This window comes from Zea mays, chromosome 2, assembly GCF_902167145.1.
Source record: "Zea mays cultivar B73 chromosome 2, Zm-B73-REFERENCE-NAM-5.0, whole genome shotgun sequence".
Lineage (NCBI taxonomy): Eukaryota > Viridiplantae > Streptophyta > Magnoliopsida > Poales > Poaceae > Zea > Zea mays.
In genome coordinates this window covers 35,043,648-35,059,666 of record NC_050097.1, presented here as the reverse complement: position 1 = coordinate 35,059,666, position 16,019 = coordinate 35,043,648, and the positions used below count along the sequence as shown (strand labels likewise).

The following is a 16,019-nucleotide window of genomic DNA, read 5'->3' as shown; positions in this document are numbered from 1 at the left end:
ATATAAAAACCTTTGTATAAAAATGGCAATACCAATTTCCAATATATTTATTTGCACAAATGCACATCCAACACATCCTTCAAAAGTAGCATGTCTGTATGGATCTCCTTTGCTTTCATAATTTATTACCGCCTGATTTTAAGTGTAGGATTGCACTATCCCATTTAAACAAGGTTTATTTATGTGATATATATGAATTGTAAAAATGTACGAGCACCTAACAATTATTCATAAAAATCATATCTCTACTCCTATTAAGAGGCGGAGGATGGCATGCACAGGGGTGAGGCCATGCCGTGCCCCCTCGTCCTCTCGTCCCGTAGAAACCTCGACGTCGCTCCCCCCGCGCGAACTTAGTATCGACAGTTTTGCTCTTTCGGCTCGCTCGCCGTTTCATTTCGTTCCCCCATTCTTCTTGTACGCAACTGATTGTGACCCTCGCCTCCCACCACTGAAACTGCCCCCGCCCGCGCTACCTTGAGGACGCCGTCGACGACGATGTGGCGGAAGCATGCTAGGTCTGCTCCACATGCTCCTCTCGGTGTGCGACGGTGTCTGGTCCACCTCGTCGGCCCTTGGTGCTGTGACCTCCTCTGGGGACAACTCTAAAGGCTGTGACAGCCTACTCTGGTGGCACGACCTCGCATGCTGCCACGCTGGCAACGTCTCCATCATCGTCGCCTAGGCCAACCTGGTGCTTGAGGACCTTTATTATAACAGTGTAATACACATTTGTATATAAGTTATTATATGGTATTATAGGTTCCCGTTGCATCGCACGGACACTTACCTAGTGTATATATATATATATATATATATATACCAGATGCAAACTCATTCGTTTGCAGCCCATCATATTTATGATCTGCAGGCCCATATATATGGATAGAAATTATATGAGGGGCTACAACCCGACGAGTTTGCATTGGGTAATGGGTATGAAGAGATTTTTTCCCATTAATTAAATGATATAATCTGTATATTAGGAACTGCTTCATTTTTCTTGTATACAATAAACAGGTACTCTCAAACTCTGAGCTTCACTACAGCCGACTGAGTTTTCCAATGAGGCCCGCATATGCATGAACCCAACACAACACTTGAATAGGGTCCTAGCAGGTGAGGTTGTTCCCCGGGCCGACGCCGAACTGCTCGCAGTACTCCTTGTAGTAGCCCACGCGCGCGTTCACGGCGGCGGGGTTCTCGCCGTTGCACTCGAGGGCGCCGTTGATGGCACGGATAGTGGCGCCGAACCCCCGCGGCATGACCTGGTGCGCGTTGCTCATCCAGAACCAGAGCGCCGTCTTGAACGAGACCACGGGGTCCTGCGCCACCATGTCCGGGTTCCCCAGCCCGTCGAAGCCGACGCTCCTCCCGGCGGGACCGTAGTTGTAGTTCCACGAGACCTGCAGCGGGCCGCGTCCGTAGTACTTCTTCCCCGGGGCGCACGGCCACTGCGTGTTGCTCGAGTTGCAGTAGCTGTTGTTCTTGTTGACCTCGCTGACGTAGCAGAAATCTGTCGATCGGTATCAAGCCATATCAGCGGTACGGTATATGTGCGCGGGCAGTCATACATGACCCCACAGAAGAAAGATTGCATTCTGCAGTTAGGTGACGTGAGGTTCCAGTTCCATGAACACTTACGGCCGGTCTCGTGCGTGACGTGCGCGAAGAAGGCGGCGAGCTCGCGCTTGCCGTCGGCCTCCGATCCGGCACGGGCGAAGCCGGGGTACGAGCTGGCGGCGCTCAGGAACGCCCTTCGCGAGTAGAAGCTCAAGCTACTGCCCTCGCACCCGCTCCCGGCCTGGGACTTGATGCCGCTGAGAAATGCGTCGGTGACGACGCCACTCACGTTCGCGCCGCCGCTACCGGCGCCCCCGGCCGTGCACGGGCCGGACTGGCACGTGTTGCCATTGCAGTAGTCGAAGCTGGTGCCGCAGTAACCGAACTTGCTGCAGCAGTAGCCTGGCGGGCAGCTGCCGCAGTCGTTCTGCGCGGAGGCCGGAGCTGCGGCGCGGAGGAGCGCTAGCCCGATCAGAGCCAGGACGACGGTCAGGATCGTTGCCGAGTTTGCCATAGCCATGACCATGAATGATGATGATCTGTGTTTCAGGACTGAGATCAGGTGGTTGGAGACGGCACATGCGTTTATATTCATAAATTCATGGGCGCTCTACTCATATGGCCCCATCGTCTTCTCGATGCATGCATGTGGCGCTCCTCCCAGTCCCAGCTTTGTCACCGCTGTGGCGCTGTCGACCAACACGTAGGTACTATCGTGTGCCCTTTCTAGTCGTTTTTGGCGTCTAGGATAGGAAGATGATGATTGCTGCATGCCGAAGCTGGCACCGGGCGCCGTATATTGTTGCCCACCAGTTCAAAGCATCGTCACGCACTCACGCATGGGCAAACTTGCGTACGTGTTTCCACAATCCAATGTAACATAAACGCATAACCTAAGTGAATATGTAATGGGCTCCGGAGCGGCCGGCAAGAAAGCAGAACCTACAAATCTGGTTTTGTAGGTTGCGAGCCCAGTAAAGGACCGGGCCTACCTGTAACGGGCCATCAGAGGCCCAGATCATCCAGTGGAAAGCCTGTGCTCTCTTTGTGCTGCACCTGCACTGCTGCTGCTACTCCAGGCTTGGTTCTGCACGCTCGTCAGTACCGACCGTAAGAATACTTTGTGAATAAACTACGTGCAGTTTCCTGCACAGGAGAATCGTATCGCAACTCCCGGAAGGCAGAGGAGACGATATTGTGACAGCTGCCACTACCGCAAATCGATTCCAAGCCCACCGTCATGTGAGCCCCAGCCGGATCGAGCACCCTGAGTGGAAAGAAAATTCCAGATGAAGTATCCTGTCAGAAAAGAAAACGCCCGATCACTCTGGCACGAATACAGAGCCGACACGGGCAATTAATAAGCACCGCACTTGGCGCCCCCAAAAAACTAGTCGCCGACGAAGACCGATCCGCCAGCGCGAGCGCTCCGCCTCCGCCACGTACGCCGGTCCCTCCCCGAACGGCGACCGATCGGGGGGAACAGGCAGGCAGGCTACAGAGGAATCCTTCGGTTCCAACGGCCAGGCAAGGCGCAGGGGCGGCACGTGACCACGCGCGGTCGAGACGACGATTACCACCCCGGCCAGATGGAGCCTGCATGCCGGCCGGCTGCCACATCGTGATCAGAGGGCCATGGGCGCATGGCCTTCTGTCGCCGCGTTCTGCGGCGCCCGATCGATCGGAGGTTTACTGTTGCGCGAGCTAGCTGCGGACGCAACGCAAGCATGCATGGCCTCGCCTATAAGTGGATGGAACGGCACCGGTCCGGTCAGATTGAGCTAGCTCGTCGTCCCGGGTGAGCACCCGCTCTCGATCGACGTGTAGCTAGGAAACCAGAGCAGAGCTGACTGGCCTATACATACGTAGGCTACGAGGGGGTCGGATAACCGGAGATGGCGATCGATGAGCGGAGCGTGCACGGCGGCGCCGCACTGGTCCTGCGGCTGCTGGTCTGCGTCGTCGCGGCGCGGGCTGTCTCGGCCGTCGCCGATGGTGAGAGCCCCTGAACTGGAAGCTGTCATTATTTGTTGTTGTTGTTGCCGGTGCCCCTAGCTAGAACGAAATCTTCTTTAGCTGCCATGCCATATCCTCTAGCTAACACTCATGGCATTATGTCAAGATTTGGTGATTGTTGCTGATATTATTACCGAAAGTAGCAACAGTACCCGCACAAAATATGCTGCCATACATGCTGAAACTATTGTCGGCCGGGTTTTAATTAGACTAGCATGCGTTTTCGTACGTGGCCATTATATCACTTATGTTGTATCAGAAGAAGCCGCCATTATTTCTTTTCTTAAGCAACAAACACACACGTACGATAGGCAAGAAAAGGTTGCGCCATAAACATTTATTTACATTCTTCGATAAATTGTCATGCACCATAAATATTAATACAACTTTATATAAGTTATATATATGTGTGTGTGTGTGTGTTTCGGCATGGAGGGAATATGTTCGTTCATGTGAGCTCAAGTATCAGTTATTAAAAAAAAATCAACGTGTTGACTTATCAGTTAATGTTCCCAAAGGAACCATGGTTCTGCTATCTCGCGTGCTTATCAATATATGTATGTCAGACAAGCAGACCGTTCTGTTTGACTAGCACTAATAATTTACTCTCGTCATGCATGATTTGCCTCCTTATCTTTTTTACGATCTGCAACGGTTCGTGATGGGATATGATCTCAATTTGTTTGAGGTGATCACCGGCCGGCCACATGCACCCATCTGCATTGCTTGTCTTGCTGAAACTTGTACTGTTTCTCTGCCGACATCATGCAACGTGTAGAGGAGTATAATCAGCATACGGATCACAAGATAGCTGGCTCGATCAGCTGTTTCAGTGGCATGAATGAATCACAGGCTGACTCAATCAGCGTGCCACCGTGCCGTGCCGTGCAGGTCCTCTGCTGAACGGCAACTTCGAGGACCCGCCGAACCAGTCCCAGATGAGCGGGTCGGTGGTGACCGGGGAGCACGCGGTCTCCTACTGGAAGACGTCCGGCCACATCGAGTTCATATGCTCCGGCCAGAAGCAGGGGGACATGGTCCTGACGGTGCCGGACGGCTCGCACGCGCTGCGGCTGGGCAGCGGCGCCTCCATCCAGCAGCAGATCAGCCTCACGAAGGGCCTGTACTACTCCCTCACGTTCAGCGCGTCGCGCACCTGCTCCCAGAACGAGATGCTCAACGTGACGGCCGCCCCCGTGTCCGGCTCCCCCGCCCAGACCGGCGAGCTCCCCACCCAGACGGTGTACACCAGCAGCGGCTGGGACTCCTACTCCTGGGCCTTCAGGGCGGAGGCCGGTCTCATGTCCATCACAGTCACCCACAACTGCGGAGAAGAGGAAGATCCCGCGTGCGGCCCCATCGTCGACGCCTTTGCCATCAAGACGCTCAGCCAGCCTGAGGCCAGCCAGAGTAAGATCCACTCCACTTCATTCCAACGATCGGCTGTGCTGGTGGCTGCCTTGTTGCGTCGTTCTCTCCTCTCCTGATTTACTATATATAATACTGGCCCGCCCGGGCCCCGGCAGATAACATGCTGAGGAACGGGGACTTCGAGGAGGGCCCGTACATCCCGCCGGACTCGCAGTGGGGAGTGCTGGTGCCGCCGGTGGACGAGGACGACGTCTCCCCGCTGCCCGGGTGGAATATCATGGCGTACAAGAAGTCGGTCAAGTACATAGACTCGGCGCACTTCGCGGTGCCGCGCGGCGCGCGCGCCGTGGAGCTGGTGTCCGGCGTGGAGACCGCGCTCCTGCAGGAGGTGTACACCACCGTGGAAGGGAGCTGGTACAGGCTGGAGTTCTCGGCCGGGGACGCCGACGGGTGCGCGTCGTCGTATGATGACGGCTCCTCGTCCGGGATGAAGGTGAAGGCGTACGCGGGGACGGCCGAAACGACCGTGGACGTCGATTTCCGCGACGCCGGCGGTTCCAAGCGCGGGAAGATCGAGTTCAGGGCCACCGCCAGCCCCACCAGGGTGGTGTTCGTCAGCTTGGGCTACCACACCAAGTCCGACAACAGCGGCACGCTCTGCGGTCCCGTCGTAGACGACGTCTCGCTTGTCCCCATACCGCAGCCGTATGCTCGCCGCCTGCTTCTATAAGGCCTAACTCATGCTGCGTCTTTTTCTTTTTCTTTTTCTTTTTTGTAGAAGTACCCATGCAGCTTGGCCGCTTGGGTAATGGAGAGTGTGACTGTGCTGGTTTACTGGCCCATTTTGGCTTACCTTAATTTTGCACTACTACATTTATTCGTTTTTCTAGCTCATTAATGTGCGGTTATTTGACAAAACAAAATATGTACACCGAATTAAGTTCTTTTCATTAAAAATAGCACCGTAATCTTACTATTACTAGCTAGAGGCAGCATGTTAGCTCTCAAAACACGGATCAGAAAAAAATCTAAAAATTCTCATAAGACCTTGTTCGGTTATTCCTATTACACATGAGTTAGATGTAATTGTTAAAAATTATGAAAGATTTTAATTTATTTGGGATTTAATCTCACTCAACCTCACTCAATCTATATGGATTGAGAGCAAAACGAACAAACTCTAATAAAGTGTAGCCCAACCTACGACGGGGTGGAGGAAAGAATACCGAATAAATCGATATGACGAGGAATGTGTGTAATCGGTGTCATCCGCAATGATGGATAATTTTCAGTTTTTCACCTAAATTTACCAGGACGTATAAAACAAGAGTTTGTGAGGCACTATTAGGGCTAGTTTAGAAACTCAAATCCGTTTCGGGATTGAAGGTGATTGAAAAGCAAATTAGTTCATTCTCATATCAATCCCCTCCAATCTCAAAGGGGATTTGAGGTTCCCAAATTAGCCTTAGGACTGATTTGGTGATAAGGTGTCACAAGAGGAACCATAAGATTCCACCCCATGAATCCCCTTGTGATCCTTGGTCTGAAAGGGGGCAGAACGTCCCTACATCTAGTCATCGACGGCTTGCGCTACCGATACCATTGATGATTAAACTCGTAGTTTGGGTTACAAGTAGTCGGTGCTCCTATCGGGGTGGATTGGAGCTTATGAGCTGAGAGGTGGAGTCCTAACTAAGTCTTGGCTTGACGTGGCTCTAACCTACTGGTCCTTGTTGGTTCTCCTCCTCCTGTTCACCCTTGTGAGTTCGTCTCCGTCTGAAGGTGTCTAGTCATCTCCAAGTCGATCTCTTCTCTCTGTCTCAATTCACCGCCCTGTTCTGAGGTGACCCTCCCCCTTTTATAGGCCGGGAGAAGGGTCGGCAAGTGATGGATTCTCTAGGAAGGAGTCGTAAGGCAACGTTTTACCCTGGGTGAGTCCATCCGTACTCGTGGGGCCCAGGGGTGCCTGGTTGTCGCGTATTTTATGTAGCGGATGACGTGGGGGCGGCGATGGTCCAAGGCGTCATTATTTCGGCTACGTCGACCCCTGACTTTCGTAGCCTGGATCTAGGTGTAGCCCGTCATGTAGTGCCATGTGGGAGGTGTGCGCACTTAGGCCTAGCTCGATAGGCCATGAGTTCGTCGTAGACTGAGGGGCGCGTGGGCTGTTAATGCATCGCAGTTCGGGGGGGTCATGAGTGTTATGCGGCCCGAGGGGTTCATAGGTCATGAGTGGGAAGCGGACCGTGCCCACGCTGTCACTCGGTGCCAGGCCTGATTAATGCGGCCAGTCATTTATGGCGGGCCAGTCCGAGGCCGGGTGCGAGATCCACTCGAGTAGTTCCTTTCCGACACACCTGTCCTCCCTTGTCAGGCTCCACCATGCACGGTCCCAAGCTCGGTGTCGCGGGGTATCGACCGAGAACGAGTCCTTCCAGGGTTGGCACATCTATCTCTTCGGATTGACTAACGGGTCCCAGTGATTAGGGGCTCTTTCCTTAGCGCGCTCATTAACATGTGGGTCCTAGGGTCCGGGGGTCATTCCCCCGACACAGATCCATATATATATGGAGTACAATTGATAGTGCGCTTCACCGATCGAACCAATCAAATTATTTATCAATGTCTTACTTTCTTGCTCTAGGAGCAGCAGTAATTAGTCTTTTTTATCTACGTCTTTACCTCTCTGTGACTCTACGTCGTCTTGAGACGTCTTGAGTGTCCTACCGACTATAAAGCAAACCTTATAATCGCTCCTCCCTGACGGGATTATTTCGAGAAGACGAGATCTAGGTGTTGTAGACGACCGCCGCCGTTGCCTTCGTGCACGCGTGGGCCATCAGACCCTAGGGACGGATCGTCCAACTCTACCGTGCACTCTTGCTGCACGATCACAGACCGTCTAGCCCCGTAATATGACCGTCTGTCACCACAGAGAGACCATCAAACAGAACAAACCCTAATGTTTGGTCCCGATTCGGGTCCAACATAATCATTCCGTTTTCTCTGACTCTTTAAAGCTGTGATTAGTTTCGCTACCGTAGGAGCGAACTTGAGGTTGGGAGCGCAAATAACTGGCGGTGCGTCGAGCACTAGCTCTGCAGTCTGCACTTGCCCGGCGCCTTGGTACTACCCCCGACCCCGAGCTCTGAAATGGGCCATAAACAACTCCGTGATTCTGGACGGCCATGTGAGAGCACGCGGGCGTACCAAGCACGCCGTCCCCAGTCACCACCCGGCCGAGGAGAGGAGGTCGAACGGCCATTCCTTACCCACACCGCGCTTCAGGTGTCAGGAGTCAGGACCCGCCGGTGATGCGCTGCTAACCACCTCGTTCGTGGAAGCGCCCGCGGATCCGGCGCACGTTTCGCTCTGTCGGCCTGACGAGGACGCGCCTCGGCCAGGCCAACATCGCTGCCATGATTGGGTGTTCCAACGACGAGACAGAGTTCTCTACGCCACACGTCCCCCTATAAGTGCAAGCTTGAAAATAGCTATCGACACGAACTCAGTGTGCTCATAGGTTCCTGACGTACGTATCTCAGTTGCGTTCGAGCGTTGTGGACTTGTGGTGGTTTCCTTCCTGCGCCGGAGAAGGTAGACGATGGGAAGGGGAAGCGATGCAGTGCCGGACGCCCGTCGAGCTGCGCTGCTCTTGATCGTCTGCTTGGCGGCTCGAGCGGCTTCTGCGATCCAGGATGGTAAGAGGTGGCAACTGTGCTGTGTTTCGTGAACTCTCTCCACGCCGTAAACAACTAGTTCGTAGCTTATGTTTGATTTTTCTTTCGAGCTATACTTTTATTGTCAAACTGAAATTGGGGGCCGGGGATCATCTCCTGCAGTCCGATCCATTTCTAACGATGCTAGTTCAGAATTCAGATTAGGCGCGTGGCCTACTGGCGTCTCATTGCCAAGGTGTTTGCTAAGCTGAAATGTCAGTTCTAACTGCGCGGTTCAATGGTTCATGCTCAGGCCTGTTGCCGAACGGCAACTTCGAGGAGGCGCCGCCCAAGTCGCAGCTCAACGGCACGAGGGTGATGGGGCGCAACGCGATACCGCACTGGGAGATCTCCGGGTACGTGGAGTACATCGGGTCGGGCCAGAAGCAGGGCGACATGCTGCTGCCGGTGCCGGAGGGCGCGTACGCCGTGCGGCTGGGGAACGAGGCATCCATCCAGCAGCGCCTCGCCGTGACGCCGGGCGCGCGCTACTCCATCACCTTCAGCGCGGCGCGCACCTGCGCCCAGGCCGAGCAGCTCAACGTGACGGTCGCCCCCGAGTCGGACGTACTCCCGATCCAGACGGTCTACACCAGCAGCGGGTGGGACTCCTACTCCTGGGCCTTCCAGGCCGCGGGCAGCGTCGTGACCCTGATCGTCCACAACCCCGGCGTCGCCGAGGACGCAGCCTGCGGCCCCCTCATCGATCTGTTTGCCATTAAGACCATGCCGACTCCTCGGAGCAGCAAGAGTGAGATTTCTCTCTAGCACCTTCCGAACCGAAGCCACGAGACGCTGAAGGAATGGCTAAATTTTCCTGCAGATAATATGCTGAAGAACGGGGACTTCGAGGACGGTCCGTACATCTTCCCCAACACGCAGTGGGGGGTGCTGGTGCCGCCGATGGACGAGGACGACTACTCCCCGCTGGCCCCGTGGATGGTCCTGTCGTCCACCAAGTCGGTGAAGTACGTGGACGCGCCGCACCACGCCGTGCCGCACGGCGCCCGCGCCGTGGAGCTGGTGTCCGGCATGGAGACAGCGCTGGTGCAGAACGTGGCCACCGTTCCCGGACAGCTCTACAGGCTCCAGTTCTCGGCCGGGGACGCCGGCAACGGCTGCGTGGGCTCCATGACCGTCCAGGCGTACGCCGCGCGGGGCAGCGTGAAGGTGCCGTACCAGTCCCAGGGCAAGGGCGGCCACACGCGCGGCGTGCTGGACTTCGCGGCGGTCGCGGACCAGACCAGGGTGGTGTTCGTCAGCATGGGCTACATCATGAAGCCCGACGGCACGCTCTGCGGACCCGTCGTCGACGACGTCTCGCTTGTCTCCACGCGGAACCATCCTGCTCGCCGCTTGCTTCTGTGATGCTACCGACAAGATTCGTTCATGGGTTAATGTGAATGGCTGTGAGTGTGCTCGAACTCGAATGCTCGGGCTTCATTTAACCAGATCTGGGTAGATTCCACGGCCATCACATGTATTTGCATCGCTGTTTTGTCTTTCTTGGCCAAATGTACTTGCTTCGTTGTAGTTGTATAGACTATGTATGCTTCGACGGGTGTCCATCAGACCGTGTTTACTGGTACATTGGTGTTTGATTGCCTTCGTCCGTAATCGATCACACTTCGTGTGTTTGGTTGCACGTCCGATGATAGCCTGACTCACTACATACGTTGACTCTCTAAATGTGTTCGGTTACCCGTATGAAGATGATTAAGCATGTATGCATCGATGCAAGTTACTTATTTGCAGAAGTCTTTTACCTTAATGTCGAGATACGTGCGAAAGTGCCATATGTGTTGGGCCATGCTCACGTGAGTCCGGCTATACAGACACAGGCATCCAATCAGCGCCACTGTAAATACATATCGGCATATACAACGTCGATCCCCTTCCCAACCCAACTCTTACATTGGGCTTGTTCGTTTTGCTCTTAATCAATATAAATTGTATGAGGTTAAATAAATTTAAATCCTAAATAATTCAAAATCTTTCATGATTCAAAATGAATTATGAGTAGCAACGAAGAAATATATTTCCTTACATTTTTTTTTTGTAATTTTTGTGGCGTAGTAACTCACGTGCATTTAATTAACTAGTTAAAAAGTGGCTCTGCATTGACCACTCAGGACTGTTGGGTTTTAGCCATTTGGTAACCCCGAAGATTTTAAATGTCCATTCAATCACTGTTACTATACAAACTACTCCTAAAACAACTCAGGACCATGTGAGCAGACGCAGGTTTTAGCCGCGCCATCCCCAGTCACCACCCGACCAGTGAACGCGGCACCGAATCGCACAGGAAGGAGGATACCCTGCTATCCGAGGCACAGCACTTTTTCCGCCGGAGAAGACAGCTGAAGAGAGGGGAAAGGGATATGGTGCAGAACGCTCCCTACGCTGCACTGTTCTTGCTCGTCGCCTTGTTGCCCGAGCAGCTTTGGCCATCCCGGATGGTGAGAACTTTGGAAAAATCTTTTCAGTTTTCGATAAACAAATAGGGTGTCTCATGAGTGGTGTGATCAAAATTTTCTGACGACGCCAGTTTTTCTCATGGCACTTGGCAGGCACGTGACACCCCGTCTCGTGCTATGCCACACACGAATGGAGAAATTTGCCATTATGGAAATCATCAGGCGCGGCTTCGACGTTTTGGAGACGTAGGCGAGGGATTCGCTGTTATGAAAAACTTAGGGACAACCCACACTTCAAAATGGACATGACCACGCCATTACATGGATCGAAAAACGATTAGTATCGTTGATACCGTTGCCGTCTCCAGCGCCGTGAGCGTCGTCGAGGTGTTCGTTCTCTCCTCCTCCTAGCAGACATCTTCCTTCTCTCCTCTCTCACACAGGTGTCTCTCCTATCTCGCACCAGAGGCGGCCTCCCTGCTCGCACCATCTCGCTCGCACCAGTGACCTCACTGCTCGCAGCATAGCCGAACCAGAGAGCTGTCTCGCAGCAGAGATTCCCCCCCCCCAACTCTCCCCACCGACGCGAGATCCGCACGCATGCCGGTCGCCGTTGTCTGGGGCCTGATTCAACAGCGCCGCCCGTGAGTTTGTGATTGTTGTTCTTCATTCATTGAACTTCTCTTCCTCAGTCGTACCCTACCCCAACCAGATCTAGCTCGTTGTAATTGTGCAGTGTGTGCAGCATGGATGATTTGGAGCTGTTTAATGACGCAGGCATTGTGATTTCTTCGCCCCAAGGTACTTATTATTGGTCGGCCGTGGTATGAATCGTGTACATTGAACCATTGATGTTGTAAATGTTTGGTTGAATTATTGGCAGGTGCCGTAATGTCTTCACCGCCTAGTTCAAGTTCCTTACCACTAGTTCCATTAGGTGGTAATACTGCTAATAAGGTTAGTTTTGCTTCATTTTTGTACACTAGTGTGGTTAGGATTGTATGTGAGTTCACTTAGTCATGCAGGTCAATGATTGGGAATCTTTTGTACTATCTGATTTTTGGGATGAGGAAGGGAGACATGATGTTCCAAGTGAGATGGAGATGTATTCTCAACTAGGACTCAATGAAGAGGACAAGGCAAAGGAAAATAAAATAGATGAAGCTGGTTTAGGAGGTACAAGTAATGTGGATCAATCGGAGTGAAAGGGAAATAAGCTTACACCTTTTCCTAATTGATTTTGATGGTTGAATTGCCCAACACAAATAATTGGACTAACTAGTTTGCTCTAGATTATAAGTTTTACAGGTGCCAAAGGTTCACAATAGACCAATAAAATGACCAAGAAAGGGTTCAAACAAAGAGAGCCAAAGACAACCGAAGTGTGCCCTGGTCTAGCGCACCAGACTGTCCGGTGTGCCACCGGACAGTGTCCGGTGTACCAGGGAACTCAGCTTCAAACTCGCCACCTTCGGAAAAATCAGAGGGCACTCCGCTATAATTCACCGGACTGTCCGGTGTGCCAGCGGAGCAATGGCTACTTCAGCGCCAACGGTCGACTGCAACGCATTCAATGCACTACAGTGCGCGCTACAGTCAGAGCAGCGTCAGAAGGCGCACCGGACAGTCTACAGTACTTGTCTGGTGCACCATCGGACAGCCAGAAGACCCCACCTGTCAGAGCTCCAACGGTCGAACCCTAACGGCCGGGTGACGTGGCTGGCGCACCGGACAGTGTCCGATGGCGCACCGGACTGTCCGGTGCGCCATGCGACAGCAGCCTCCACCAAACGGCTAGTTTGGTGGTTGGGGCTATAAATACCCCAACCACCCCACCATTCATTGCATCCAAGTTTTCCACCTTCCAACCTCTTACAAGAGCTATAGCATTCAATTCTAGACACAACCAAAGAGATCAAATCCTCTCCCAAGTCCGGAATCACTCCAAATCAAATAGTGACTAGAGAGAGTGACATTTGTGTTCATTTGAGCTCTTGCGCTTGGATTGCTTCTTTTCTTTCTCATTCTTTCTTGTGACCAACTCAATTGTAACCAAGGCAAGAGACACCAATTGTGTGGTGGTCCTTGCGGGGACTTAGTGTCCCGTGTGATTGAGAAGAGAAGCCCACTCGGTCTAAGTGACCGTTTGAGAGAGGGAAAGGGTTGAAAGAGACCCAGTCTTTGTGACCACCTCAACGGGGAGTAGGTTTGCAAGAACCGAACCTCGGTAAAACAAATCCTTGTGTCTCACTCTTTATTTGCTTGCGATTTGTTTTTCACCCTCTCTCTCGGACTCGCTTATATTTCAAACGCTAACCCGGCTTGTAGTTGTGATTAACTTTGTAAATTTCAGTTTCGCCCTATTCACCCCCCTCTAGGCGACTTTCAATTGGTATCAGAGGCCGGTGCTTCATTAGAGCCTAACCGCTCGAAGTGATGTCGGGAGATCACGCCAAAAAGGAGATGGTGACCGGCGACAAGCCCGTTACAAGCCACGGGAAGGCTCCATCGGGAGAGTCTCGCAACAAGGGGAAGGATAAGGAATCCTCCTCACAAAAGTCGCATCAGAGTGGTGACAAGAAAAAGAAGATGAGGAAAGTGGTGTACTACGAGACCGATTCCTCATCGCCATCCACTTCCGGCTCCGACGCGCCATCCATAACTTCTAAGCGCCATGAGCGCAAGAAGTTTAGTAAGATTCCCCTACGCTACCCTCATATTTCAAAACGTACTCCTTTACTTTCCGTTCCATTAGGCAAACCACCGGTTTTTGACGGTGAAGACTATAATATGTGGAGTGACAAAATGAGGCATCATCTAACCTCACTCCACACAAGCATTTGGAACGTTGTTGAGTTTGGTGTACAGGTGCCATCCGTAGGGGATGAAGACTATGATTCGGATGAAGCGGCCCAAATTCATCACTTCAACTCCCAAGCCACTACTATACTCCTCGCCTCTCTAAGTCAAGAGGAGTATAATAAGGTGCAAGGGTTGAAGAGTGCAAAGGAAATTTGGGATGTGCTCAAGACCGCGCACGAAGGAGACGAGGTGACCAAGATCACCAAGCGGGAGACGATCGAGGGGGAGCTCGGTCGCTTCATGCTTCACCAAGGAGAGGATCCGCAAGCCATGTACAACCGCTTGAAGACCTTGGTGAACCAAGTGCGCAACCTCGGGAGCACCAAATGGGATGACCATGAGATGGTCAAGGTTATTCTAAGATCCCTCATTTTTCTTAACCCTACGCAAGTTCAGTTAATTCGAGGTGATCCTAGATATAAGCTAATGTCTCCCGAGGAAGTCATAGGGAAGTTTGTGAGCTTTGAGCTAATGATCAAAGGCTCAAAGAAAATCATCAAGCAAGGCGCCTCCTCCACGCCCGAGGCACAACCCATCACATTCAAGGCAACGGAGGAGAAGAAGGAAGAGTCTACATCAAGTAGACTCCCCATCGACGCCTCAAAGCTCGACAATGAGGAGATGGATTTAATCATCAAAAGCTTTCGACAAATCCTCAAGCAAAGGAGGGGAAAGGATTACAAGCCCCGCTCCAAGAAGGTTTGCTACAAATGTGGTAAGCCCGGTCACTTTATAGCAAAATGTCCTATTTCTAGTGACAGTGACAGGGGCAACGACAAGAAGGGAAGAAGAAAGGAGAAGAAGAGATACTACAAGAAGAAGGGCGGCGATGCCCATGTTTGCCGGGAGTGGGACTCCGACGAGAGCTCCACAGACTCCTCCTCCGACGAGGACGCCACCAACATCGCCGTCAACAAGGGACTCCTTTTCCCCAACGTCGATCACAAGTGCCTCATGGCAAAGGACGGCAAAAAAAAGAAGGTTAAATCTAAATCCTCCACTAAATATGCCACCTCTAGTGATGAGGCTAATTCTAGTGATGATGAGGATGATTTGTTTACTCTTTTTGCCAATCTTAACATGCAACAAAAAGAGAAGTTAAATGAATTGATTAGCACCATTCATGATAAGGATGAACTTTTGGATAGCCAAGAGGACTTCCTAATTAAGGAAAATAAGAAACATGTTAAGGTTAAAAATGCTTATGCTCTAGAAGTAGAAAAATGTGAAAAACTTTCTAGTGAGCTAAGCACCTGCCTTGATTTGATTGCTAACCTTAGGAATGAGAATGCTAGATTAATTACTAAGGTTGATTCAAATGTATGTAATGATTCATATGCGAATCTTAGAAATGATCATGCTATTTTTATTGCTAAGATTGAAAAATTAAATGTCTCTCTTGCTAGCCTTAGAAATGAAAATGAAAAATTAATTGCTAAGGCTAATGAATTAAGTGTTTGCAATGCTTCCATTTCCAATCTTAGAGATGAAAATGCCATATTACATGCTAAGATTGTTGAATTAAATTCTTGCAAACCATCTACATCTACCATTGAGCATGTTTCTATTTGCACTAGATGTAGAGATGTTGACATTGATGCTATTCATGATCACATGGCTTTAATTAAACAACAAAATGATCATATAGCAAAATTAGATGCTAAAATTGCCGAGCATGAACTAGAAAATGAAAAATTTAAATTTTCTCATAGTATGCTTTATAGTGGGAGACGCCTTGGCATCAAGGATGGCATTGGCTTCCAAAAGGGAGATAATGTCAAACTTAATGCCCCTCCTAAAAAATTATCTAACTTTGTTAAGGGCAAGGCTCCCATGCCTTAAGATAACGAGGGTTACATTTTGTACCCTGCCGGTTATCTCGAGCATAAGATTAGGAGAATTCATTCTAGAAAGTCTCACTCTGGCCCTAATCATGCTTTTATAAGAGTGAGACATCTAGTTCTAGGCAATCAACTCGTGCTAAATTGCCTAAGAAGAAAACTCCTAGTGCATCAAATGAACCTAGCATTTCATTTAAAACTTTTGATGCATCTTATGTTTTGACTAACAA

At 51.3% G+C, this 16,019-nt stretch overlaps 3 protein-coding genes across 3 annotated transcripts; 2 read left to right on the top strand and 1 right to left on the bottom strand.

The window, feature by feature from the left end:
- Nucleotides 1–981: 981 nt before the first annotated feature.
- Nucleotides 982–2,132, bottom strand: LOC100384000 (Endochitinase EP3). The gene is made up of 2 exons (NM_001176611.1): nt 1,645–2,132; nt 982–1,516 (listed from the first exon to the last, which is right to left on the bottom strand). The coding sequence occupies exons 1-2, from the start codon at nt 2,087–2,089 to the stop codon at nt 1,113–1,115; spliced, it is 849 nt and encodes a 282-aa protein (NP_001170082.1). The 5' UTR covers nt 2,090–2,132; the 3' UTR covers nt 982–1,112.
- Nucleotides 2,133–3,206: 1,074 nt separating this feature from the next.
- On the top strand, nt 3,207–5,844 carry LOC103646278 (uncharacterized). The gene is made up of 3 exons (XM_008671008.3): nt 3,207–3,558; nt 4,471–4,989; nt 5,106–5,844. The coding sequence occupies exons 1-3, from the start codon at nt 3,459–3,461 to the stop codon at nt 5,678–5,680; spliced, it is 1,194 nt and encodes a 397-aa protein (XP_008669230.1). The 5' UTR covers nt 3,207–3,458; the 3' UTR covers nt 5,681–5,844.
- Nucleotides 5,845–8,114: 2,270 nt separating this feature from the next.
- LOC109943986 (uncharacterized) lies at nt 8,115–10,318 on the top strand. The gene is made up of 3 exons (XM_020548246.3): nt 8,115–8,651; nt 8,923–9,420; nt 9,493–10,318. Exons 1-3 carry the CDS (start codon nt 8,555–8,557, stop codon nt 10,035–10,037), a joined length of 1,140 nt encoding a protein of 379 aa, XP_020403835.1. The 5' UTR covers nt 8,115–8,554; the 3' UTR covers nt 10,038–10,318.
- The last annotated feature ends 5,701 nt before the right edge of the window (nt 10,319–16,019 follow it).

Bases quoted from the DNA above. Each gene is read 5' to 3' on its own strand.
- LOC100384000 (NM_001176611.1), bottom strand. From the start codon at position 2,089: ATGGTCATGGCTATGGCAAACTCGGCAACGATCCTGACCGTCGTCCTG. The intron at 1,517-1,644 runs GTAAGTGTTCAT...ACCGATCGACAG, and splicing joins CGTCACGCACGAGACCGGCC to ATTTCTGCTACGTCAGCGAG.
- LOC109943986 (XM_020548246.3), top strand. From the start codon at position 8,555: ATGGGAAGGGGAAGCGATGCAGTGCCGGACGCCCGTCGAGCTGCGCTG. The intron at 8,652-8,922 runs GTAAGAGGTGGC...GTTCATGCTCAG, and splicing joins GGCTTCTGCGATCCAGGATG to GCCTGTTGCCGAACGGCAAC. The intron at 9,421-9,492 runs GTGAGATTTCTC...ATTTTCCTGCAG, and splicing joins GACTCCTCGGAGCAGCAAGA to ATAATATGCTGAAGAACGGG.
- LOC103646278 (XM_008671008.3), top strand. From the start codon at position 3,459: ATGGCGATCGATGAGCGGAGCGTGCACGGCGGCGCCGCACTGGTCCTG. The intron at 3,559-4,470 runs GTGAGAGCCCCT...CGTGCCGTGCAG, and splicing joins TGTCTCGGCCGTCGCCGATG to GTCCTCTGCTGAACGGCAAC. The intron at 4,990-5,105 runs GTAAGATCCACT...GGGCCCCGGCAG, and splicing joins CCAGCCTGAGGCCAGCCAGA to ATAACATGCTGAGGAACGGG.